We start from the raw sequence: 26,657 nt of genomic DNA, 5'->3' as shown, positions 1-26,657 counted from the left end.
CCAATCACTGCTCTTAATCAAGTTATATGACCCTCGTTTTTACTTGAACACTTCCTCTATTATGTTGAATTTTTTTAATCTTTCCGAAGTATAAGTATTAGTAGTTTCTTAGATTGGAAGAACATGCCAATGTTTAATATTAGTGAAAAGTCTCATAACTTTACAGTGCTGGATAAATTCATAGAGTCCTAATCTTTGCTTCTCAGTAGCTTCTAGTCTAAGAGAGAAACATTAATGGGAACAAATGTGTGGCTGTGAGGAAGGGAGCATGGCCAGGGTAAAATACCAGATGACATCAGCTCCTAGGTTGAACTCAGGGTGATATAAAATATTGGGTCTTCAGCTGCAGGCTCAAAAGTGTGATTTTTGTCAATAAAGCAAGAGAGAAGCTGTATCTCTCAAGGACTGATGCTTATGAACTACATTCACAAGAGAGTAATGTAGTATAAACCTCAGAATATCAGTTTGTCAATTTCAGTTAGTGAATTTACGGTGAGAATTACATCATAAGCATGCTTTACCAGCAGGTCAGACCCTCCGGTCAAAGCATGCACAGTGCATATATGTGGCTAACTGCCTGTTTAGCTTCTCAAATTTCTTCTCCTTAGGCTGACTACCCTGCTTCAGGTTGACACATCTTTCATATATGTTAACATTGTCAATTAAGGTGCAGCTGTTTCTTGCTCTGGCCTTGGGGCCATATCAGTTCCTTAAAGTGACCGATGTTACTGATTCTATTTTTTTATGGTTCCAGTCTCAGAGTTTGATAGAATGGAATGGAGTGGAGCTCAGGGTCACTGTCTATCACCTACAGCAAGCAAGATATTTAGAGGTTGTAACAATTACTAACCAGTGTATGGTAAAACACTCATGATGAGGAAATGGACATTTTCTTTTTCTTTTTTTTAACTTACTTATTTATTTTATTTATTTATTTTTGGCTGCGGTGGGTCTTCGTGCCTGCGCACAGGCTTTCTCTAATTGTGGTGAGCGGGGGCTACTCTTCGTTGCGGTGTGTGGGCTTCTCATTGCGGTGGCTTCTCTTGTTGCGGAGCACGGGCTCTAGGCACGCGGGCTTCCGTAGTTGTGGCACACGGGCTCAGTAGTTGTGGCACGCGGGCTCTAGAGCGCAGGCTCAGTAGTTGTGGCACACGGGCTTAGTTGCTCTGCGGCATGTGGAATCTTCCCGGACCAGGGCTCGAACCCGTGTCCCCTGCATTGGCAGGCAGATTCTTAACCACTGTGCCACCAGGGAAGCCCAACATTTCTTTAAAGAGTCGGAAACTATTGCAGTCTCAGAATTTCACCTAAGGAAATGTTGATTAGTTCTTTAATCTTCCAGTTTTAAATATCTGGTGGGGAACATAAGCAATAACTGCTAAGTATATGCAGAGAACACACTGAATCTTTTTTCCTGCACATTTGTAACTTAATTCATATATATCATGTATAGATCGTAGGTATGTTGAGTGTCTCCTTTGCCAGCTTTAAGAAAGCGCCTTTAAAGTCAGCCTGAACACGTGCTACACATTTCATGAGGGTAAAAGTGACTTCAGTACCTTCTAGTGAATACAGTGTGGATTTAATTCAGATTTTTAGTTAAGTTGTTTTTGCTAAATTTTGTTATTTTTATGACTTTCCCCTATGTAGAGGTATTTTTTTTAATTGTCAAAATCATTTTCGTATTACTATTGGTCCTAGGAATTTTAACACTTGAGTTGTTAAAGATCTCCTCTTTTTGCCCCAGCCAGCTCCCGAAATAGGGTTCCATGAAGTTAGTGCTCAAGAACTATTTGGGAGAATGATCAAATATTTTGTTTGTTTAATCCTGTAACAGTGTGGTGTTGTTCATTGGAAGTAAATTGCTCAATTATTGTGATGAAATACTTTACTCCATGCATGAAGAAAGACCCAGTGCCATGTTCTATGTCCTGCCCTAAGCCAGGTGCTGTGGAAATTGAGAAATATGTCAAAGTGTCAAAGATTTAAGTCTTCTTCTAAGGGCTGAATGGAGCCAAGATGTATATATGTCATATACATGTCCTATGCATATATGTGTTACACATATATCACATACACACGCCAATGTGCCGTATGTTTTGTAGAGGACAACATCGAATCAAATACGAGTCTTCATGGCATATACTGGATAGTGACAGCTTTAGACTCGGGTTTCTCCGTCCCTGCACTGTTGCCAAGTGACTTGGTACTGGGCCAGATAACTCTTTGTTGTGGGCACTGCCCTGTGCATTGTGGGATGATTAACAGCATCCCTGGCCTCCGTCCACTAGCTGCCACTAGCGCTCTACCCTGGTGACAACCAAAAATGTCTCCAGACGATTCAGATGTCCCATGGGGGCAGCATCGCCCTCCGCTGAGACCCCCTGAGATGGAGGAGAGCTGAGAGACTTGGGTGCAGGCCTGGGTCAGCTGCTGAGTGGCTCGTGGACATGGGACAAGTCATATGTCCTTTCTTGGCTTTAGTCCCATTTCTGTAAAACAAAGGGGTGGAGTGAGATGACTCCTACGCTTCCTCCAGCCTTAATGTTCTCTGCCAGCAGAAGTATAATAAATGTTTTCTTCGATCTGGCTGCCGTTCTCAGTCTAAAGAAATGGTTGGACCTTCATTTCCTTCTTTATTGTCACCCACGGTCCTGATGGCTCTACTTTCCTTTTCTCCCCCATCGCTCTGCATTTCCAGATTCGCCCGACTTGCTGCAACTACGTTTATCAGCCAGGGGATTCCTGTGTACCTCTTTTCTGATATAACCCCAACCCCCTTTGTGGTAAGTAACTCTTTCCTCTTGTAATTTCCTATCATGGAATCAGAGATGGGACATGGCCGAGTTTCACAGTCTTCAGTGCTCTTGGGATTCAGGTGTTTGAAAGATAGAAGGGCTCCTTGCCTTTTATCAGGAATTCTCCCTCCTCTCCAGGAATGTTCCTCCCACATCCTAGTAATATTCTCTGGTATTCAACTTTTGATTCATCAGAATTGATTTTTTTTTAATGCAATTTTTCTTTTACTTGCATTTGAAGGATATTTTAGCTAGGTAGCAAAATGTCTTTTTTTTGTTTGTCTGTCTGTTTGCTTTTTAATTTGGTTTGTATTATTTTTTCCCAGCTGTCACAATTAGGAAACTTCTTGGGTCTAAATCTGAATTCAACTCAAACCATTTCTTATCATGAAAATTTTTGACAAGTTGGTACACCAACTTTTTATATAAATGTTTCATTCTAAATCCTATTCATGGCCAGTATAAGAAGCATACTTGGCATGTTTTAGTAAGATTTTTATCAAATTCTTATTGTAGCAGAATCTGAAGAAAAGGACAGCTGTTGCTTTTAAGTAGATAGAACTGTTAAGAGTGGAGCCAGATGCTAAGCATAAATGTTTTTAGATACTAAACCAAAAACATGGTTTGAATGCAGTTAGTTCCATCAAGTAGAAATGAGAGTGTGTAAATAAAAAAGTAAGCTCCACTAGCTTTGTGTTTACTGTCTCTAGTGCACTGACAGGTAGGTGTAGCGCCTCCTAGATTGTAAATATCCCAGTAGGCACTCAATGTCACATCCAGATGTGGTTCAAGTTTTATTGTTTGATGGAAAAATTGCAATGTGTTCAAGCATCATTGGTCTTCTGTACTATATAAGTGTTGATAGCTATTACTTTTATATCAGACATGAATTAAATGAATGTCTCATGGTCATTTGCCCAAGTAGTGGAGTGATTCTCCCTTTTTCTTTGCTCCAGGAAACCTGGGGACTGTGAGATAACTCCTGGGGGGGGGGGCAAGTGACCACAGTGATTCTTGGTGGGAGGGTGGAAGCGGACGGGCAGGTAGAATCTCAGGATGCCTGTGTAGAGTAAATCTCATGTGCAGCCACAGGGCGCATAAGCCTACCCTCTCCCCACTTGGGGAAGTAGTCTTGTAAAGATGGGAGCTAAGTAGAGATGCAAGAGAGGGATAATCAGACCCGGAGTGGGAGATAAATGACAAGCTGTGAGAGCTCTCTCCATTTCTCCCACATTTTCCTCAACCTTTTCCTTAAAAGCAAATCAGGGGAAGAAGAGCAGAGGAAGCAGTTGGAGGGAATAAACTGAATCCATAAGCTGCTGTCCCAAGCAGAAGGCTTAAAAGAATGGGCAGTGGAGAATCAGACCATCGTATTGTGTGGAGAGCTTTCTAGCTCTACCAAGGAGAAGACAGAATAAGAAGACACCTGGGAAAATACTCACCTTTCTTATTTGAATTTTGAGCAGTGAGTTAGTTCTAAAGGTAGTCAGAGTGTACTGCTTGGATGTGGCACAAAATATTGTATGACACAATATGATGTTTATATACGATGTTTATTAAAAGGGAACACGGTACAATATATGATAGACCTTTTAAGTATATCTAATTTTTTGTTTAAAACTGTTCTCCTGGGCTTCCCTGGTGGCGCAGTGGTTGAGAATCTGCCTGCTAATGCAGGGGACACGGGTTCGAGCCCTGGTCTGGGAAGATCCCACATGCCACGGAGCAGCTGGGCCCGTGAGCCACAATTGCTGAGCCTGCGCGTCTGGAGCCTGTGCCCCGCGACGGGAGGGGCCGCGATAGAGAAAGGCCCGCGCACCGCGATGAAGAGCGGTCCCCGCACCGCGATGAAGAGAGGCCCCCGCTTGCCGCAACTGGAGAAAGCCCTCGCACGAACCGAAGACCCAACACAGCCATAAATAAATAAATAAATAAATAAATAAGAAAATCCTTTAAAAAAAAAAAAAAAAAAACTGTTCTCCTTTCCTACTGTATTACAGCCCTACACAGTATCACATTTGAAACTTTGTGCTGGAATCATGATAACTGCCTCTCACAATCCAAAGCAGGATAATGGTTACAAGGTATGTTTATTTTTCTCTCCACACTTACGTCCTTCTGTATGAATCCTGTGCCTTTATGGTTTGGGAGCACAGGGAATGAACTGTAAACCATCTGGATATGTTCCTGCATTCTCCAGGTCTATTGGGATAACGGGGCTCAGATCATCTCTCCTCATGATAAAGGGATTTCCCAGGCTGTTGAAGAAAATCTAGAGCCATGGCCTCAAGCTTGGGACGATTCTGTAATCAATGGCAGTCCACTCTTTCATGACCCAAGTGCTTCCATCAATAAGGACTACTTTGAAGACCTTAAGAAGTACTGTTTTCACAGGTAAATGGATTTAGCCAAATTCTGTTTTCATTAAATTTTCTCCTCAGTTGGTACATATACTGTAGCTGCATCTGACTTTAGAGGCTATAGATGAGGGGCTGGCAGCTTTTCTTAGAAAGACAGATAGCGAATATTTTGGGCTTTGTGAGCCACTGTGTTACAACTACCCAACTCTGCTGTTGTAGGAAAGCAGCCATAGATCATACAGAAATGAACGCATGCAAACATAGCTGTGTTCCAAAAAATGTTATTTACAAAAGTGGGTGGCTGGACCACAGGCCACGGCTGCTAACCTCTGTTGTAGATTCATGTATATGTATATGTGTATATACATATATATGCATATATTTGTGTGTGTGTGTGTGTGTGTGTGCGCACAAGTGTATTCATAAGATACATTGCAGGCATCAGAATTATATATGCATTTACAAAGTTGATAACGGTTAACAAATTGCTCTCCAGAAATGTTACACTAGCTGAGATTCCCACCAACAGTATGTGATAATAGTATATGATCCACACATTCTTACCTATACTAAGTATTAAATTTCTCCTCTTTCCCAGTTTGCTGCATGAAAGTAATACCTAACTTTATTTGCATTCTTTAATTATGAATATTTTTAATATTTATTTAACCTATATTTTTCTGTGTATTTGTTCCTCTTTTGCATTTGTAAAACCTCTTTGCTTGTACAGAAAACTAGACTTCATTTATTTCAAATATTGTTTTCCCTTCTGTTGTTACCTTTGGACTTTTTCATTGAAACTTTTAATTTCTGATTCCTGGGTTTTGTGTCACTATAGATAGATTTCACTATACCAAGATTATTTTTTTTAAAAAGCACAACTCTTGTTTTGCTTTGGCTTTCATGTTTACATTTTGCAATGTTTAAATCTTTTGAGTTGTTGGTGATTTTTAATTTTGTATGAAGCATAAAGCAGATTAGGTTCTTTCTAAAAAGTTGCAATTGTAACAACATATTAAACTAAAGAATCTCTTTTTCTTTGACTGATTGGAAATATCACCTTTAATCTAACAATTTCTAACATGATATATGAGTGCTTATTATGTATCAGATAACTGCTACAGTCCCTTCACTTGTACTAATTAATTTAATCTCATTTTAATCATCACAGTAATGCTGAGGGTAGGTTCTAGTGTATAGCCATCTTATAGATGAGAAAACTGTGACACAGAGAAGTTAAGAAAATAACCAATAGTCACACAGCTTATAAGTGGCAGAGCTCCAAGATTTAAATTTAGAGTCTGTCTCTAAATCATGTTAACCACTAAGCCTTACTGCTTCTCATATATATTTCCCATTTCAAATTGGATCAACTTCTGGACTCTATTCTGTTCCTTTAATCTGCCTTTATATATCTAGGGCTAAACTGTTCTAATCGTGATAGCTTTATAATTCACTTTAATATCTAAGAGATTTTTTCCAGATTTGTTCTCACTAATCTTGCATATTTATTTTTCTAGATACATTTTATTTTCAAGGGTGTTTGTTTTAAACTACTACTGTCTTAAGGAAGACCTTGTTCATTTATTCATTGCCAAAAGAAGTGGGCAGTAACCTAAGAATCTAGCAGTCAGGTCATTGGAATTTTTTAACATCTTGTGTTTACCTTTCTATAACTTATCCTGTTAATTTTTTTTGTTTTTTTTAAGGTATGTTAATATTTTATTCATATTCAAATTGGTTATAAATCATGCATCCTTGTCCAACACCTCCTATGGCTATGGTGTTGCTGCCCTTTCCCATACAGATTAAGGCTTTTGTCCTATGGGGGGATGGAAAAGAAACATCTGGGTGGAGTTTTGTGTCCCTCCCATGGTGGTGTATGTTCACCTCCCCCCAGCCTGGATCATAAGAGATGCTTTCTTAAGGATTCTCCCCAAGCTTGGGGTCTGGAGAGAAATCTGCTGTTAATTTTGATGTTCATTTTTATTCTACATTAAGTCCCTAGATCAGGACACTTTGCCAAACAGGATTGTTACTTGACAAAGAAAATGTTTTATTTTTTATGCATCCATGTATGGGACGTTCCATCACATTGTGTTAAAAGGGACACTTTGAAACGTGTGAAGCTAGCAAAGAGTATTTACTGGCACTGCCATGGGTGGGTACTGCCACTGGCCAGCTGTGAAAGCTGTAGCATGAAGTAAAATCGAAAAGTAAGTAAATTTGTGGAAAATAACTACAGAGTAAAATTTAAAACTTGAATGTGTTGGGGGAGGGTGTATGTTTGAAAGAGAGTGAATAAGTTTTCTTTTTTTAATGGAATTAGAAAGATACTCAGTTGTCTTATACATTCTTATTACTTTGATACCTTACATTCTTAGGAATCTGGTTCCTTGATATTTTGCAGTCCTTCCAGTTTTGAGAGCCATATTTGCATATTTTATCATTCTCCATGTGTCTGATTCTAGGGCTGTGAACAGGGAGACCAAGGTGAAGTTTGTGCACACCTCCGTCCATGGCGTGGGTCACAGCTTCGTGCAGTCGGCTTTCAAGGCTTTTGACTTTGTTCCTCCCGAGGCTGTTCCCGAACAGAAGGATCCCGATCCTGAGTTCCCAACAGTGAAATACCCAAATCCTGAAGAGGGTAAAGGGGTGTTGGTAACCTGATTTTTTTTTTAATTATAAAATTTACCTTGAATATAATTCAAAACTATTACTATTGAGTAAAATGTTTTTATGCATTTTCATTGTGCTGAGCAAAAAAGTAATTTCATCATTGGAAATATTTATATTTATTAGTCATCCATTTCTTAAATTCTTTTTTTTTTTTTTTTTAATTTTATTTTTGGCTGCAGTAGGTTTTCGTTGCTGCGCGAGGGCTTTCTCTAGTTGCGGCGAGCGGGAGCTACTCTTTGTTGCAGTGCAGGGGCTTCTCACGGCGGTGGCTTCTCGTGTTGTGGAGCACAGGCTCTAGGCACGTGGACTCAGTAGTTGTGGCTCATGGGCTCTAGAGCGCAGGCTCAGTAGTTGTGGCGCACGGGCTTAGTTGCTCCACGGCATGTGGGATCTTCCCAGATCAGGGCTCGAACCCGTGTCCCCTGCATTGGCAGGTGGATTCTTAACCACTGGGCCACCAGGGAAGCCCAGTCATCCATTTCTTAAAGGAACTTTCAAATCAGATGTCTTAGCATCAGGATGTGAGAGCTGAAATTGCTTGCAAACTTAAAACGATGCTTTACATTCAGTTTAATCAATTTAATTTTAAGTTAATTTACTGTTCTTTTTTTTTTTTTTTTAATTCACGGTCTTTTATTATTTATTTATTTATTTATTTATTTATTTATGGCTGTGTTGGGTCTTCGTTTCTGTGCGAGGGCTTTCTCTAGTTGCGGCAAGTGGGGACCACTCTTCATCGCGGTGCGCGGGCCTCTCACTGTCGCGGCCTCTCCCGTTGCGGAGCACAGGCTCCAGACGCGCAGGCTCAGTAATTGTGGCTCACGGGCCCAGTTGCTCTGCGGCATGTGGGATCTTCCCGGACCAGGGCTCGAACCCGTGTCCCCTGCATTGGCAGGCAGATTCTCAACCACTGCGCCACCAGGGAAGCCCTACTGTTCTTCTTAATGCCAAAAAGAAACAGTAATAGAATGGAGATTTATCACATGATTTTTATTCCTCAATTGATATTTTTCTGATACGAAGAAGTGCCATTTAAATTATGGTTCCTTTTAGTCTTTTTAAAGGTTCGGGTAACAATGATATCCAGAGAGTCGGTTTATTTTGGTTTGTCTGTTAGGTTGATCACAGACCCAGGCCTGGAAATACCAGTCCAGCCACACACACTGTCAGATGTGGGGTGAATCCCATGGGCACATGTGGGTCATGTGTTGATGCTCTCATTATCTGACCTTTGACTCAAGAAGTAATATGTGACCAGCCAAGACCAGCTCCAGAAATAAAATTCAGCCCTGGTTTGGGGAAAGACCTCTTTTAGTTCTTAAAGAACTGAACATTTTTAAAGACTGGAATGTGCTCAATTCTTTTTTCTTTTATTTTTAAGCATTTTTTAAAAAATTTATTTTACTTATTTATTTATTTGGCTGCTTTGGGTCTTTGTTGCTGCACGCGGGCTTTCTCTAGTTGTGGTGAGTGGGGGCTACTCTTGGTTGCGGTACGTGGGCTTCTCATTGTGGTGGCTTCTCTTGTTGCAGAGCACAGGCTCTAGGCACACGGGCTTCAGTAGTTGTGGCACGCAGGCTCAGTAGTTGTGGCTCGTGGGCTCTAGAGCGCAGGCTCAGTAGTTGTGGCGCACAGGCTTAGTTGCTCCGCGGCATGTGGGATCTTCCCGGACCAGGGCTTGAACCCGTGTCCCCTGCATTGGCAGGCGGATTCTTAACCAGTGCACCACAGAGAAGCCCTGTGCTCAATTCTTGATTGGAATGACCTTTTCTCTTCTTATTCTTTTTCAGACTTTGTCTTTTGCTTTGGCTGACAAAACCACGGCCAAAATCGTTTTAGCAAACGACCCAGATGCTGACAGACTTGCTGTGGCAGAAAAGCAAGACAGGTACAGTTAATGGTGATTACCTACATAATGGAAAATATAAAAGGTGACATCTTTGGCAGTAAAATGTTTCTGGAGAGACCAGACCTATTTGGAAATATTTCCCATTCATTTTGCAAATGATCATCTCACTGAACCTCAGTCAGATCCTCTAACATAGAGCAAGTACTGATCTGGGGGCCACACAATCAGCAAGCACATTGCAGAGTAAACCAGCCCAGTATGTATTTGGAATTGAAATTACTATTTGTTATCGTCCCCTGTTTTATCATTGCTTTTATTATAATTAATGACTCAGTGCCTAATGAGGACAGAGTACTTTGTTGCTGCCTTTACAGTTCAGCATTTGGCAAAAGATTTGATGAGGAGCTGGACCTTCAAAGCAATGTTAAATTTTTTTTTTTATTTATTTTTTATTTATTGCTGTGTTGGGTCTTCGTTTCTGTGCGAGGGCTTTCTCTAGTTGTGGCAAGCGGGGGCCACTCTTCATCGCGGTGCACGGGCCTCTCACTATCGTGGCCTCTCTTGTTGCGGAGCACAGGCTCCAGATGCGCAGGCTCAGCAGTTGTGGCTCACGGGCCTAGTTGTTCTGCGGCATGTGGGATCTTCCCAGACCAGGGCTCGAACCTGTGTCCCCTGCATTGGCAGGCAGATTCTCAACCACTGCGCCACCAGGGAAGCCCAAAAGCAATGTTGAATTCAGGTTGAACAGACCAGGGAAGTTGCCTGTGGGGCGCTGACGATGCTTAAGACAAGTGCGACTGTAGAGTTTGTATAGAGCAGTGGTAGGTAAGGGGGGGAAATTGAAAGCAGTTTTGGGTGTCAAACAGCCTATGTGATGTTTGGGAGACGGTGGGGTGCTGTCAAAGGGTTAGGATTTTCGATTATAACAAAACAGATCCAATTCTATACCAGGTTTTAGAAATTTAAGCTAAGGTGCTACATGCTGAAGTGTGAGGTGTACTTGTAGCCACCTACAGACAGGAACATAAGCTGCAAGCCTGTTCTCTGGTGTCCTGACTGTGTGAATACCGTGCTGGATCTTAAGGAATGCTAAGCAGTCTCTCTCTCAGAATCAGCAAAGCTGAGCAGAAAATTGAGATATGCAAACTGTTATACTTGGGGGCATCTTTTTTTTTTTTTTTAATTAATTTATTTATTTATTTTTGGCTGCGTTGGGTCTTCGTTTCTGTGCGAGGGCTTTCTCCAGTTGCGGCAAGCAGGGGCCACTCTTCATCGCGGTGCGCGGGCCTCTCACCATCGTGGCCTCTCCCGTTGCGGAGCACAGGCTCCAGACGCACAGGCTCAGTAGCTGTGGCTCAGGGGCCCAGTTGCTCCACGGCACGTGGGATCCTCCCAGACCAGGGCTCGAACCCGTGTCCCCTGCATTAGCAGGCAGATTCTCAACCATTGCGCCACCAGGGAAGCCCCCTTTTTTTTTTAATATAAATTTATTTATTTATTTTTGGCTGCATTGGGTCTTCGTTGCTGCGCGCAGGCCTTTCTCTAGTTGCTGAGAGCGGGGGCTACTCTTTGTTGCAGCGCGTGGTCTTCTCATTGTGGTGGCTTCTCTTGTTGTGGAGCGCAGGCTCAGTAGTTGTGGTGCACAGGCTTAGTTGCTCCGTGGCATGTGGGATCTTCCCAGACCAGGGCTCGAACCCATGTCCCCTGCATTGACAGGGGGATTCTTAACCACTGCAACACAAGGGAAGTCCTTGGGGGGCATCTTGCCAGCATGTTTCTGTTATGTTTAAAACCAAAGCCTTTGCCGAAGACTGAGATAAAAGCATTTCTCTGTCATCGCTGATGTACTTATTTTATACGCTCTTCAAAGACAGGGTGTTTGTCTAGGCGAACAGGCTGAGACACGGTAGCTGCTCGGATGTTTGTGCAATGGCAGTCGCGCTTCTGGCCTATTATTTAAACAAGAATAACAAGAACAGTCCTGCAGAGGCTACTTTGAGCCTGGTTTGGCTTAACTGTTCTGTCCTTAATTGTTACTTACAATTAAGTGATCTCTCTTGAGATCACTGCTGTGCATAAGTTGTTTTTTCTTTCAGTGGTGAATGGAGAGTGTTTTCAGGCAACGAGTTGGGGGCCCTCTTGGGCTGGTGGCTCTTTACTTCTTGGAAAGAAAAGAACCAAGATCACAGCGCCCTCAAAGACACGTATATGTTGTCCAGCACCGTCTCCTCCAAAATCCTGCAGGCCATTGCCTTAAAGGAGGGCTTTCACTTCGAGGTAAGGTGTTTGTGAGACTTGCTCTTTTCCCTTTCTTTTGCTCTGTAGAAGGTCTAAGGCATTTCTTTCTCTCTTGGATTATCCTTTTAGGAAACATTAACTGGCTTTAAGTGGATGGGAAACCGAGCCAAACAACTAATAGACCAGGGGAAAAATGTCTTATTTGCTTTTGAAGAAGCTATTGGTAAGAGTTGATCATGATGATCCTGGGACCAGTTAATTTACAGAATGCAAATAAATGGGCAAAGATGTGGATTTGGATTTGGGTTCAAAAGATTAACTGTGAAACAGGAACACACAGTTTGTTTTTCTTCTGTGACGCTCAGCAAATGCTGAACTGTCCTACCCCAAAGCTGGCATCACAGATTTTTTTAGCTGAAAAGAATATCTCACAAATAACCAAGCCATTCATGTCAGGAAGTGAATCCTTTGCCCAGATAATTGTGAACAGTGATGTTCTGTACACGGCTGTAGTAGCTGCAGAATCCTCCTATTTGGGGAGTTATGATATTTCCTCACTATGGTATTGATATCCAGGCCAAATATAGTTCACTCCCCCTCACAGAGTGCTCTGCAGAGATCTGTCCGGAAGAAAGGAGAAGGCATGGTTGTGGGACTTCCATCAGAGTGACTGTCACCTGAAAGAACCAGCCAGGATGATAGAAAAATACTTGTCTTAAATGATCACTATCAATGAGCAAAAAAGGAGAGCTAGCAATAGAAATGTGAAATGCAGATGTTTGGGCTGGGGCTGTTTTAGCTCTTTGTTTAATAAAAGTTATTGTACGTCATGCTCATTATATAATACATACTCTTCCGGTTCATACGTTCCCTGCAACATAGACACAGGGTCATTGAACTAATTCATTGAATGAAGTGTGTAAGAGCTCAGCTTTTGCTCTTTAGCTCTCAGAACTGCAATCCTGGCCTTCCTATAGCTTTTTATTTAAAAAAAAAAAAAAGATTTTCTTATATTTGTTTATCAAATATTTATTGCATATCAGTTGCACACTGACTCTGAAAGAAATGGATGACACTGACCTTAGCCTACAGCAGTTTATATAGATCTGGTTAGAAACCACACAAAAGAGTATAGGCTAGGTGTCAAGATGAATCATATAACTCGTAAGAAATATGGGGATTCGGAGAAGACAGAATAAGCATTGACTAGAACAATTGGAAACAGTTTTGTGTGAGCTAGAGGGATTTGGTCTACACCTGGAAAATGAGTACAATTTGTCTAGGAGGGAGACTCTCCTTATAGGTTATTCAACAAATACTTTCTCTTTTTTTCTTTTCTTTTTTTAAATTAAAGCATGGTTGAATTACAATATTATATTAATTTCATGTGTACAACATAGTGATTCAATGTTTTTATAGATTATACTCCAGTTATAGTTATTATAAAGTATCGGCTACACTCCCTGTGTTGTGCAATACATCCTTGTATCTTCGTTATTTTATATATAGTAGTTTGTACCTCAGCAAATACTTCTTGAAGGCCTGCTATGTGCTAGGCACTGGTCTAGATTCTTAAGTGTAATGGTGGTGAGTGAGAAGCATTTACATACAACCTCTTATGCAGTAGGCAGGGAGCATATAGATGTGTGCATGCACAGTGTGTAAAGGGACCTACTCCTCAGGGTGTGTGTATGACACGTGTTTCTGCAGGATATATGTGCTGCCCTTTCGTTCTGGACAAAGATGGAGTCAGTGCCGCCGTCATAAGTGCAGAGTTGGCCAGCTTTCTAGCAACCAAGAATTTGTCTTTGTCTCAGCAGCTAAAGGCCATCTATGTTGAGTAAGTTTCTATTGACTCTGTTAAATTGAAGTAATTTTTCTTTCTTTTCAGTTGTGCAACACAATGATTCAATGTATATCTATATTGTGAAATGATCGCAATAAATACAGTTAACATGTTATCCCCACATGTAGTAATATTTTTTAATGTTTTACTCCGTTCTTATGCATGAGATACTAATATTCTTTCTGATGTCCTTTGGTTATGAATTCTATTGCCTATAAAAACTAAATAAGGGATCACCTTTTCCTTTTGATATTTAACTACTTAATAGTAATTACCATTCATGATGACATTGATTCTTAACAAATGAGAACATTAGTTGCAGAAATGGCTAAGGGAAGAATGTGATTTTTAAGTGTCCAATGTCAAAAAAGACTAAATGTGTTCACAAAACATCTGTTTAGTCTTTAAAGCAATTATTCACCACTGCCTTTGTAGTGCAAAAGCAGCCAGACACAATATATAAGGTAATGGGCATGGCGTGGCTACGTTCCAATAGAGAAACTTTTACTTAGAAATTCAGGCTGAGGGCCACAGAGCAGTTCAGCGATCGCTGGGGTAGATTGTTGGACTTCTTTTATAATGTTGGACTTCTTTTTTATTTATTTATTTATTTATTTATTTATTTTTTTAATGAGGATCTTGAATCAGATGCGTATGTTTGATTGATTGATTGATTGATTGATTTTGGCTGTGTTGGGTCTTCGTTTCTGTGCAAGGGCTTTCTCCAGTTGTGGCAAGCGGGGGCCACTCTTCATCGCGATGCGCGGGCCTCTGACCGTCGCGGCCTCTCTCGTTGCGGAGCACAGGCTCCAGACGCGCAGGCTCAGCAGTTGTGGCTCACGGGCCCAGCCGCTCTGCGGCATGTGGGATCTTCCCAGGCCAGGGCTCGAACCCGTGTCCCCTGCATTAGCAGGCAGATTCTCAACCACTGCGCCACCAGGGAAGCCCTGGACTTCTTTTTTAATGCTGAATTATTCCTTTGAAATTAGTCGTGGTTATTTGTTTTAGAATATACTGGTTGATACATGTTCAGTGTATACTGTGCAGAATTATTTGTTCCTCATTTTGCATGTAATTGTGTTTGTATTAATAGGTATGGCTACCATATCACCAAAGCTTCGTATTTTATCTGCCACGATCAAGGCACTATTAAAAAGTTATTTGAAAACCTTAGAAACTACGATGGGAAGAATAATTATCCAAAAACTTGTGGCAGATTTGAAATTTCTGGCATTAGGGACCTTACAACTGGCTATGATGATAGCCAACCTGATAAAAAAGCTGTAAGTAATGTCTTTTATCAATTAAACTCGTCTCTATTTAGTTTTTGACTATACTTTGAATAGCTCAACTTAATCATATAATTAATTGAAGCTGATTTTAGGCATTATTATAAATAAGCTATCAAAATATATAGATAATTAAAAATCATGAGCTGAAACTAAAGGGGTTCTCACTAGTCATGTAAGCCAATGCCGTCGTTTAATACAGCAGGAAATCGATACAGTCGTCCCTCATCATCCGAGGGTTTCACATCGGCGGATACCGAGGGTCGATTGTACTACACTATTTTATCTAATGGACTTGAGCATCCATGAATTTTGGTATCTGTGGGGGGGCTCCTGGAACCAATCCTCCACGGGTACCGAGGGACGACTGTACTCAGAAGTGTAAGACCTGCCTGTGGTCACACAGCTAATTGGTGACGCTCGGGATAGAATCTGGGTCTTCTGATTCCAAACCCAGCTTTTCCTCTCTTTCAGCAGTTGAACTTGAAAAAGCATCAGAATCACCTGGTGGCCAGGTTAAAACACTGAGTGCTGCAGCCCACCCCTTATTTGCTTTTCTAATAAGTTCCCTGCTGATGCTAATGCTACTGGTCCAACTTTGAGAACCACTGCTTGCTTCCTCCTTAGTTTTACCCTGTTCTCTGAATATATAGGAGTTGTTAGCTGTAAAGCATGAGTTTGCATTCTTCCTACCATGTAGATTCCCCCACTGGAGTCAAAAGAAGGCTCAAATGTGGCAGAAGAGTATTGCTAACTATGGCAGGGGTGTGGAGGAAGGAGAGTAAGAATATCCTTATGAGATACTGGACATTTGCCTTTTTTTTTTTTTTTTAATTTTTGAATTTTATTTATTTTTTTATACAGCAGGTTCTTATTAGTTATACCTTTTATACATATTAGTGTATATATGTCAATCCCAATCTCCCAATTCATCACATGGACATTTGCTTTGATATTCACCTTTTTACATTTTTTAATTTACATCTGCACACAATATGTTTTTAAAGGCAAATAGTATTAAAAGTGTTATGATTAAACATGGCAGTTCCAACTCCTGCTGTCTCATTTCCATGTGCCAAGACAACCACCTTCCCTCTTAGTTGTTTCTCCTGGTATTTACCACCAGATTTCTAAACAATGTGCTCATGTGGTGATACTATGACTTATCAGTGTTAGACTTTATTAATTTTCTATTATGGAGATAGGGATTTAGTTCTTACACTTCCAGCATTCACGACTCTTCTCCCCTGTCCTCACAGTACATTTATACCACAACTCTTGGTGACATCAGATTCCATGCTTGTATTGTTATGACTGGTAACTATTGTTTTTTGCTTAGCTAAGTAGTGTACTATGATTAGGTTCCCCTTACTTTGTATAGAGAATACTTTTCCTGTAATTAATAGCTGCTTTGTTCTTTCATTTGTGTGGATTTCTATGTAACCCTCACCAGTTCTTCCCACATCCTTCAAATACCTCTCAGTAGGGTTTTCGACCTGGACTGTTGGTTCCTTCTTGTTTCCAGTGGCCTCCCTCCTGGTCCCTTCCTCTGGGGAGAGGCTTCTGCTCTCTGGGTTGAACGCCCAGCTGTCATCCTGGAAATGCCCTTTCACCACTCTCTGGGGGTGGGTCCCTTGCTCCTAGACCCCATGATTTCCTCTTTTTATATTTATCTTCCTAAATCACATCCTCTAGTAGCTTCCTGAGAAGAAATGAATAGGAGGTAAATTTTTGGAGGTGTTTAGGTCTGAAAATGTCTTACTCTACCCTCACGCTTTATTGACTCACAGTTTGGAAAGCATTGCTCTGTATTTGTTAAGCCGTTGAGCATCCATCATTCATTCATTCAGGAAATAGTTGGGACCTGCTGTGTGCTGCATTCAGGGATGAGAACACCATACTCATTCAGTCCTTTCCGTGCCATTTGTTTTCTTCTCCATGGGAAGACATTAGGAACTTTCCGCTAAACTTGGGGTTCTAAAATTTCAGTGATATGCTTTTAGTATGGGTCTCTTTTCATTCATTTTTCTGGATACTTGGTTGGTCTTTGTTGATCTATGGAGTCATTTCTTTCAGTTCTGAGAAATTCTCTTGATTTTTGTCAAAGAAGGATGCTGGATGGTTGTTTTTCAAGACCTCTTCCCTTGCATTTTCTGTTCTCACCTTCTTGACAAGTCCTTCTTGACAGGTTCTTAGATGCTGACACTCCTGGAGCGATGTTCTACTTTCCGTGTTTCTTTTTTCCCACTGTCCATCTATAGCCTTCTTTCCTACCTTTGGGGAGATTACCTCAACATTAACTTTCAATGCTTCTCTGAACATTTCAGCTCTTTTTCTCTAATTTATTAAAAGTAACATCTTATTCTTGTTTCATGTGTATTATATCTTACCTCTCTTAAGGATATTAATTATAGCTTTTTTAAAATGTAGATCTTGTTTCCTCTGTATTGTCTTTATTTCCCTCAAGGTCTCCTGGGGACGCCTCACTCCCACCCTAATCTCCTGCCTGAGGGTAATAAGCTGGGATGCTGAGGCCCCAGAAGTGGTGGAGAGGTGCTGCGGACCTGGGAGGAGGGGTTTGAGCATTCAGCGTGCAGACTCTGACTTACTCTAAGTTTTCTCCATGCCCTGCCCTCCATGGTGCCCAGCGTCCCCAGCTTCTGAGAGCCCTTCTGGTTCAATTACACCAGAGATTTAAACCATCTCCTGATGAGGTGGTTGGTTGGCCACGTGGGCAGAAGATGGGGATTTGGGAGGATCTAATAGCTCCTTTGTCTCACGCCTGCCTTTGCAGTACCAGGTGCCCCAGGTAGTGAGCTTTACCAGGGCCCTGCAGAACATGCTGACTCGGTTCTTATCTGCCTGCTACAGGGGCTCCGAATTCATTCTTCTGTGGTCCATCAGGTCACTTCTGCCCCTCCACCTGGTTTCTGACTGCCACGATTAGTTGGCAACCCCCTCAACTGCTGCTGCCTCTTTGCCCTTGTGTGTTTTTTGATTTTAATGCTTCAGTCATTTTAGTGGAGTTTGGAGAGCGATCAGCTAAGAATACATCTACCAGAAGCCCTTGAAAGTGAAATAAGCCTAGTGTTTTGTGGGGTTTTGGTAATGCATTATTAATCGGTTTAATGCAATTTCTTGTGAAATGATGTGTTTCAATTTTAGTAAAACTTTAGTAGCTTTAATAGAACCATGGAGGTAAAAAGTAATATACAAAGTTAATTTTCACAAATTGCCGTATTATTACTTATTTCATTTACACAGAGTACATTTTCTGATTTCCTCAAAAATGTTCTTTTCTTCTTTGTTTTGCATTTACTTTCTTGCTTATTCAGGGGAAAATGTTAGTCAGGTAAGAACAGCTTATGTTATTACTACTTAAATTTATAACGTGTAAATTAATTCCTAGGTTCTCCCTACTAGTAAAAGCAGCCAAATGATCACCTTTACCTTTGCTAATGGAGGCGTGGCCACCATTCGGACCAGTGGGACAGAGCCCAAAATCAAGTACTATTCGGAACTGCGCGCCCCCCCTGGAAATAGGTATGCTATGGATGGCAGCTGCTGTGATATTTATTCCCTAAACTTCCTAAATTCTATTCAGACGCTAAGTAAAATATTTTATCTTTCCAATATGTGGTTTAATTAGGAACGTTGTTTCAGAACCTGCAGCACTATTGTGACATTAACAGGCCCTTGAAGCATCTAGGGACAAGAGTGCTTACTTCCTACTTGGTTATTTCCTTCTACCCCAAATTTCCCTGTGTGGGAAAATTTCATTCCTAATTTCAGTAATAATAATAAAATTTCCTTTTTCTAGTACTTTATATTTGAGGCTGGCACCAATGACTTTTTCTCTTTTTCTCCGTGTCTCTGATACAATAAATTAAAATGCATTACACGTCCATTCAACAAATATCTTTGAGCACCTATTGTGTGTAAGTCATGCTGAGTCTTGGGGCAGATGAAGAGCCACGGCAGAACGAGTCCTTACCACCAAAGAGCCGATGGTCTGGTAGCTTCAGGGTCGTGTTTTGTGACCTTGGTAAAGGGTTTGAGTTGGTCACTTTCCAACACCTGTAACATTTTGAACTTTATCAGCCGTGGTACATGTAGCTAGCACGTGTAAATGTCATATTACACACCTATTTAACAGTCACTTAGCTATCATTTCTCTATTCAGAATACAGTTCAAAATCAGGAAATTTGGGACTTCCCTGGTGGCACAGTGGTTAAGAATCCTCCTGCCAATGCAGGGGACAGGAGTTCAAGTCCTGGTCGGGGAAGATCCCACGTGCCGCGGAGCAACTAAGCCCGTGTGCCACAACTACTGAGCCTGCGCTCTAGAGCTCGTAAGCCACAACTACTGAGCCCACGTGCCACAACTACTGAAGCCCGCGTGCCTAGAGCCCATGCTCCACAACAAGAGAAGCCACCACAATGAGAAGCCCACGTACCGCAACAAAGAGTAGCCCCCGCTCGCCACAACTAGAGAAAGCCCGTGCGCAGCAATGAAGACCCAGCGCAGCCAAAAAATAAAGATAAATAAATAAAAATAATTTTTAAAACGCAGGAAATTTTTTTAAAAAGTGAATTAAGTCAGTGCTGTCCAACAGGAATAAAATGTGAGCCACATATGCAACTTGAAATTTTCTCCTAGACACAATTTTAAATAGTGAAAAGAAACAGATAATATATTTATTTAACTAAGTATTTTAAATATTAACATTACAACATGTAATCACTATAAAAATTATTAATGAGATATTTAAAAAAAATTTTTTCACACTAAGTCTTCAAAATCCATGCAGTATTTTACACTTACCACACATCTCAAATTCGAATGCTGTATTTTTTTGGAAATACTTAAAATGTATTTTTTTTTAATATTTATTTATTTATTTATTTGGCTGTGCCGAGTCTTAGTTGCGGCTCGTGAGATCTTCGTTATGGCATGCAGGATCTTTTGTTGCGGCGTGTTGGATCTTTTGTTGCAGCATGTGGGCTCTAGTTCCCCGACCAGGGATCAAACCCAGGCCCCTTGCATTGGGAGCGTGGAGTCTTAGCCACTGGACCACCATGGACGTCCCCTTAATCTGTATTTAGAGTTCATAAAATTTGCAGTTGAAAAAGTAGATTTTGACACCCAAGTTGTTGCAAACATACTTAAGTTTTCCAATAACTGAATCAAGTGCTAGTTTTCAAATTTGAATTTCAATTAGTTAACTTAAATGAAATGAAAAATTCAGTTCCTCTGCTGAACTAACCACATTTCAACTGCACCGTAGCCACGTGTGGCTAGTGGCTACTGTAGTCGACGACACAGGCCTAGGTAGCAATGGCACATACACTCCAAAGCTTTGTCCATAGGGTTTTTCTGGCTTGTGAACCAAATTTACGTTGTGTGGAAATAAGAGCAGAGGAAATTTTCTGAGCATCTTAAATCAGTGAGCTAATAGCAGATTAAATATAGCAGATTAGAGGGGCAGGGAAGATTTGCTACAGTTGGACTTTCCTTAGGCATGAAGAAGTGAGGGCTGATAGCAATGTAAGAAATATTAAAACAAAACAAAACTATAAAACATGGATACAAGAGCTCAGAACAGTCACCTGTTGGGGACTTTATCATAAAGGAAATAGCAAGCCACACCCAAATCAGCCCTGAATCTTCTTCTGAATAATTCTCATTCTCACTTAATGTTTTCATATTTCTGTATCTCATTCTTTTGAAAACAAATGGACCTAAGTCCAATTTAAAGATCTATTTTCTCTATATATTTTTTTCCTTTTCATTATCCTGTGAAAATATGTGTAATATTTTAGAAAACTTTCTTTTATAATAACAATACAACTTACTGTTTAAGGATCTATGGTATTTACATTTTTCACATGGCTTATTGAGTGGACTTAAATTCAAATATTAGTTTCTAAATTGCTGAAAATACTTTGAAAATTTGTCCTTTTATTATAGTCATTGAAATGTTGCTCCCGTTTACTAAATGAAACATTAGGCACTAGGTCAGCCCATAGATATACTGTCAGGGCTCAAGCAAGGCATGAGTATAACTAACACACAACAACAATAAAGCCATGGCTAAGGTTTCCTTACTTTCTGATAACGTTAAATATTATTAATATATTTTATATCATGAATTTCATTCATTCATAGAATTCCGCAACCCACTAACCCTTTTGAATAGAAAATCTTTTTCAAATATAAGTCCTGCTTTTAAAAAATATTTTTGTTGGAGTTGATGTCTTTAGGTGTTGTTTTTTGTTTGTTTTTTGTTTTGGGGGGTTTTTTTTCGCTGTGCCGCACAGCTTCTGGGATCTTAGTTCCCCAACCAGGGATCAAACCTGTGCCCTCTGCAGTGAAAGCACAGAGTCCTAACCACTGGACTGCCAGGGAATTCCCTTGATGTCTTTAGTTTTGTCCAACTTTTTATTGTGAAAAATTTCAAACCTATAGAAATGTAGAAATAATATAGTGGATACCCACATACTCCTCACATAGACTAGGGGTTGACAAACTTTTTCTGTAAAGAGCCAAATAGTAACTATTTTAGGGATTGCAGACCATACAGCCCTTGTTATAACCACTCAGCTCTGCTATTGTAGCTGGAAAGCTGCCACAGACATAAAAGAATAGGTGTGGCTGTGTTCCAATAAAACTTTATTTACACAAACAGGCCACAAGCTATAGTTTGCCTACCCTAACCTAGTTTCAGCAGTTGCTAACATTTTGCAATATTTGCTCTCACTCACCATACATATCAATATTATATATTTGGGTTGGTTTATTTTGTTTTCTCAGCCATTTGAAAATAAGTCACAGACTTCAATACTCAACTCCTAAGAACAAGGACACTCTCTTACTATCTCAAGATTTAGGTAATAATGTCAAGCCAGGGTTCTAACAGAGAAACAAAACCAGCAGGAGATATATAGTAAATTCATTGATGAGTTTTGTTTTATGTATATTGTTTTAAGAAAACCAATAAGGGCTTCCCTGGTGGCGTAGTGGTTAGGAATCCGCCTGCCAATGCAGGGGACACGGGTTCGAGCCCTGGTCCAGGAAGATCCCACATGCCGCAGAGCAACTAAGCCCGTGTGCCACAACTACTGAGCCTGTGCTCTAGAGCCCACGAGCCACAACTACTGAGCCCACGTGCCACAACTACTGAAGCCCACACGCCTAGAGCCCGTGCTCCGCAACAAGAGAAGCCACCGCAATGAAAGGCCCGCGCACCGCAATGAAGAGTATTCACAAGAGTATTTCTCTTGCCACAACTAGAGAAAGCCCACGTGCAGCAACAAAGATCCAACTCAGCCAAAAATAAATAAATAAATAAATTTATATTTTTTTAAAAAACAGTAATTATTAGTCAGTGTGCCTTCCTGAGAACGGTTATTTTCTTCAAAGCACATTTATGGAGAAGGAAAAGAAAAGACTTGTGTAATTCGTATGTATTTATGAAGCATAATTACTATATATGTTACCAATGGGAAGTAAAAATAATTATAATGATAGCTACATTTATTGAGGTTTTTGGGCCAGGTTCTGTGCTAATTGCTTTCTATAATTTATTTCAATCTATACAACAACTCTCTTGAGAAAATAAAGTCTTTATCTCAATTTTACAGATGAGGAATCTGGGCCTTTGAAAGGTTAAATCACTTGCCCAAGGGCACACAGCTAGTAAGTAGTACAGCCAGAATTAATGTCTGTAATAAAATGGATTGTTTTAGTTGTACTGGTTAGCTGTTACAATGCAAAAATGATATTAACTAATTACAAAGATTGCCCTTTCTGTTAAAATTAAGTTTGCATATATTAAAGGTGGTCAAGTATGAAGTATTAAAAGTTTGAATTGAAGGATTTACGTTTTTCTCTTGAGCTTTTTGGTTTTAAGTACTTATAGTAACTCACCTCATACTAGTAACCTGATGTGTAAGGCTGCCACATAAATTAGACACCTGTCTAATTACAAGTCTGTATATCTGTTATCAACCTTCCAATTGTTTGCACATAAATGAGTGTTTTCCACATGCTTGAAAACTTAGTTTCCTTAAAGGGATCTAGTTCCCAAGATTTTTGTTTATACTTTAGTTGTGACCCTTTTGTTCCCAAAGTAGAATAAAAAGCAGCCGCATAGCACAGGGAGATCAACTCGGTGCTTTGTGTCCACCTAGAGGGGTGGGGTAGGGAGGGTGGGAGGGAGATGCAAGAGGGAGGAGATATGGGGATATATGTATATGTATAGCTGATTCACCTTGTTATAAAGCAGAAACTAACACACCATTGTAAAGCAATTATACTCCAATAAAGATGTTAAAAAAATAATAATAAAATAAACAGGGGGTCTCAGGGGGTCTGAGTTCCGGGTGAGTGACCAGCTGGCCCACTAGGAGGCTCCCCAGCTCTTCCGTCCTGGGAAGGCCTTACACAGGACGCTGTAGCCGGGCTCCCAATAGTTTGAAGACAAACAGGATCAAGAACATTCATATCCTGGGGGACCAAAGACTTGCCAGCCATGTCATTTGTAAAAGTTCAGCAGGATTTAATGACAGCTGAAGTCATGAAAGTTTTCTCTGCACTGTTAGGTACAGACAGAGCTTTTAGGGATGCTAGGCTACACATTGTGTTTCCTAAAAATTCTTACGAGAAGTGCAAAGGGGTGCTTTTGTTTATAGTAGAGACCTCAGGAAGGCCTTTGCGGAAAATAATGAATATTGTCACATGAGTTTTTTGTCTACATCACAGATGTGTTCCCATGCTTAAGTAGCTGGAGTTCTGTTTTGTCTGATTTAGCCCTCCGCTTAAGGGTAAATATCAATGTTAATTGATCTATGTGAGGAGTCTTTAAAATATGCTTTGGAATAATCCACTGACCTGGAATTTTTTCCCCTTTATTTTGCAGTGATCCCGAGCAGCTGAAGAAAGAACTAAATGAACTAGTCAGTGCTATTGAAGAACATTTTTTCCAGCCACAAAAGTATAACCTGCAGCCAAAAGGAGAGTAAACTATCCCAGCCTTGGGCATAATTACATTTCCCTACAATTAAGCTGAACTTGATTTCTTAAGCAATATTTTTGTGGGCCAAATAATTTAAACTATTGCTACAAGTATTGATATTTTTTAATAGACCTACATTCCTTCTTGTTTTATGTTTGAACTTTGAGGGTAATGAAGAAAGATGGCCAAATCTAACAAACCAACCTTCCTGTTAAAAGGTTGAGCATCATCTGAATTTAAAAATGAAGATTTTAAAAATAACTAACCTTCAAAAATATATTGTAATTAATATGCTTTCATTAGAATAAACACCAAATATGTTTCTTCTCTAAAATTCATTTTATGTGTAAGTAAAACAGCCAGAAAGCCTATACATATTACTAAATTCTGGGCTGTCCTATGTAAAAGATAGCCACTTCTACATATATGTATATTTACATTTCTATCAATTGCTTATAAAGTAAAATAGATGAACAGATGAAATGTTGTGTTTAGGGAAAATGCAATTCACAGGAACCTATAAAGTAGAGCAAAAGATACTTTAAAAAGATAGTTTTTTGATCTAAAACTTTAATTCTAATAATGCACCATTATACATTGTGTATGTGCTAGGAAAAAAAAGCTTAACCATCTTTGTTCAGTGTGTTAACATTCACTTTATCTCTTTAAATCTTGAATGAAACAATTGGTTATTTGAAACTTGCTAAGTGGATTATTGTAGTTTTTTGCTTTAACACAATTAATGTAATTTTGGTCCTAAAGCAGCAAGGACTCTAAACAGTGACTACCTGACCTTGATTTTTTTTGCCTTGTTCTTATGTGATCATAATCTAAAACTAGACTTTTCCAGGTTCATTATTTAATCTGTGCCTCCTCATAATTGATGGCCTTATAACCTTCCAAAATGACTCCCATTGAGTACCCATGACTGAGGACCAAACTGTTCTTTATATACTTTATATATTTTGTGTGATTTTTTGTTTTTAAAGCAAATGATTGCCTATATTATTATTAACTTAAATGGTTATTAACAGTTTCAGAACAATGAAAAATTACAGTACCATTGACAATCATGTTTCTAATGTAAAGGAAAGAATATTTGTATATCCTAGTGATACATAGTTTGTCCCCTACCAGAACTCTTAAATGTACAATATTCAATATATTCTATCAGCTGCTTCACTGTAGAAGCTATATTTATTTTTAAATATAGTGTACTCTTAAAGTGTACTCTGGAAAAGAGAAACTTCAGATTTGTGTCCTCTCTACATTTTTGTGAGCACATAAATTGTACCCCATCACAGAGTTTGCTTCTGGAAATGTGAATGTAATTAAGATCCAGTCCTGCTTGATGGAGCTCAGGGTCTAATTGGAGGGCTAATAAGTAACTACAGTACTTAACACATTCTATAATTGAGTTATCTGCAAAGTACTCAGAGTTGAGGATTGTGAGAGAGGGATTCATTCTGCCCAGAGGAAGCTTCACCTTCAGAGGCAAGTAGCAGTTGGAGATGGAGGAGGAAGTCTTCCAGGCACAGAGCACGGTGTTAGCAAAAGCCTGGAGGCACTGGGGTGTGTGCGCTGTTCTGGACGGAGGTGGGGAGATGGTGAAAACAACCCAGATGTAAACTTCAGGACCTGCCCCACTTCCCTCACGTGAGCAGGTGATTCAGTTGGACCTAGAGGAGATCCTCCAGTAAGTATTTCTTGACTTCTTCTTGTTATTGCGGGATGCAGGGTAGCAACGTGTGGTGCATAAAGCTTGCACCATAAAGACCCTGCATTCTAGTGTTGGTCCACAGGGAGCCAGCTCTGTGACCTTAGTCAGGTCACTTAGCCTGTCAAAGTCTCCATTTTGTTATTTTTTAAGACTTTGGGTTTTTTTTAGGGCAGTGCTAGGTTCACAGCAAAATTGAAGGAAGGTACAAAGATATCCCGTACCCACCCTGCCCCCACCCCATGCACAGCCTCCCCCATTATCGACACCCTACCGCAGTGGTGCATTTGTTACTATTGATGGACCTGCGTTAACATGTCATTATCATCCAAACTGTGGAAACAAGAAAGAGATCAGTGAATTGCCGGGGGTCAAGGGGGAAGGAGAGATGAATAGGCAGAGCACAGAGGATTTTTATGGCAGTAAAAAAAATTTTCTGTATGATACTGTAATAGTGAATACATGTCATTATACATGTGTCCTAATCCATAGAATGTACAACACCAAGAGTGAATACTAATGTAAACTGTGGACTTTGGGTGATAATTTTGTCATTTTAAAAATAAAGAGATTTTACTAAATGGTCTCTGAGGTCATATCATGCTGCAGGTCTTTAAATTATATAAAAATCCATTAAGGGCACCATCAGCAATCATAAATCATTGGCAGTTCTCTTTGGCAGAATGCTTAACTAGCCCTCTTACAAGACCTAACATCTGAGATGGGGGAAAAACACTTTGTACCGAAGAGACAGGCAGCCGTGTGCTCCTATCCTGCCTTACCTTGCAGCCTGAAGGGAGGGGTGCTGAAATTGGGGACGAGGAAAGCAGAACCACGTGACATGCAGAGGAAGGCAGAACCACA

At 40.2% G+C, this 26,657-nt stretch overlaps 1 protein-coding gene across 3 annotated transcripts in view; it reads left to right on the top strand.

Annotated features, from left to right (window-relative positions):
• PGM2 (phosphoglucomutase 2) overlaps positions 1-26,377 on the top strand; it is a 35,904-nt gene extending 9,527 nt beyond the window's left edge. For all 3 annotated transcript variants that reach the window (XM_057547196.1, XM_057547195.1, XM_057547197.1), the window contains 11 exons: positions 2,702-2,786; positions 4,799-4,882; positions 4,999-5,192; positions 7,630-7,819; positions 9,628-9,725; positions 11,783-11,963; positions 12,054-12,147; positions 13,635-13,764; positions 14,864-15,053; positions 18,469-18,602; positions 23,981-26,377. In XM_057547196.1, the coding sequence (XP_057403179.1) occupies positions 2,702-2,786; positions 4,799-4,882; positions 4,999-5,192; positions 7,630-7,819; positions 9,628-9,725; positions 11,783-11,963; positions 12,054-12,147; positions 13,635-13,764; positions 14,864-15,053; positions 18,469-18,602; positions 23,981-24,083 (1,483 nt within the window). In that variant the 3' untranslated portion in view covers positions 24,084-26,377. The remainder of the gene's footprint in view (positions 1-2,701; positions 2,787-4,798; positions 4,883-4,998; positions 5,193-7,629; positions 7,820-9,627; positions 9,726-11,782; positions 11,964-12,053; positions 12,148-13,634; positions 13,765-14,863; positions 15,054-18,468; positions 18,603-23,980) is intronic.
• Positions 26,378-26,657: the final 280 nt, after the last annotated feature.

Source organism: Balaenoptera acutorostrata, chromosome 5 (assembly GCF_949987535.1).
Source record: "Balaenoptera acutorostrata chromosome 5, mBalAcu1.1, whole genome shotgun sequence".
Classification (NCBI taxonomy): Eukaryota; Metazoa; Chordata; class Mammalia; order Artiodactyla; family Balaenopteridae; genus Balaenoptera; species Balaenoptera acutorostrata.
This window is presented reverse-complemented; position numbering and strand designations above follow the sequence as displayed.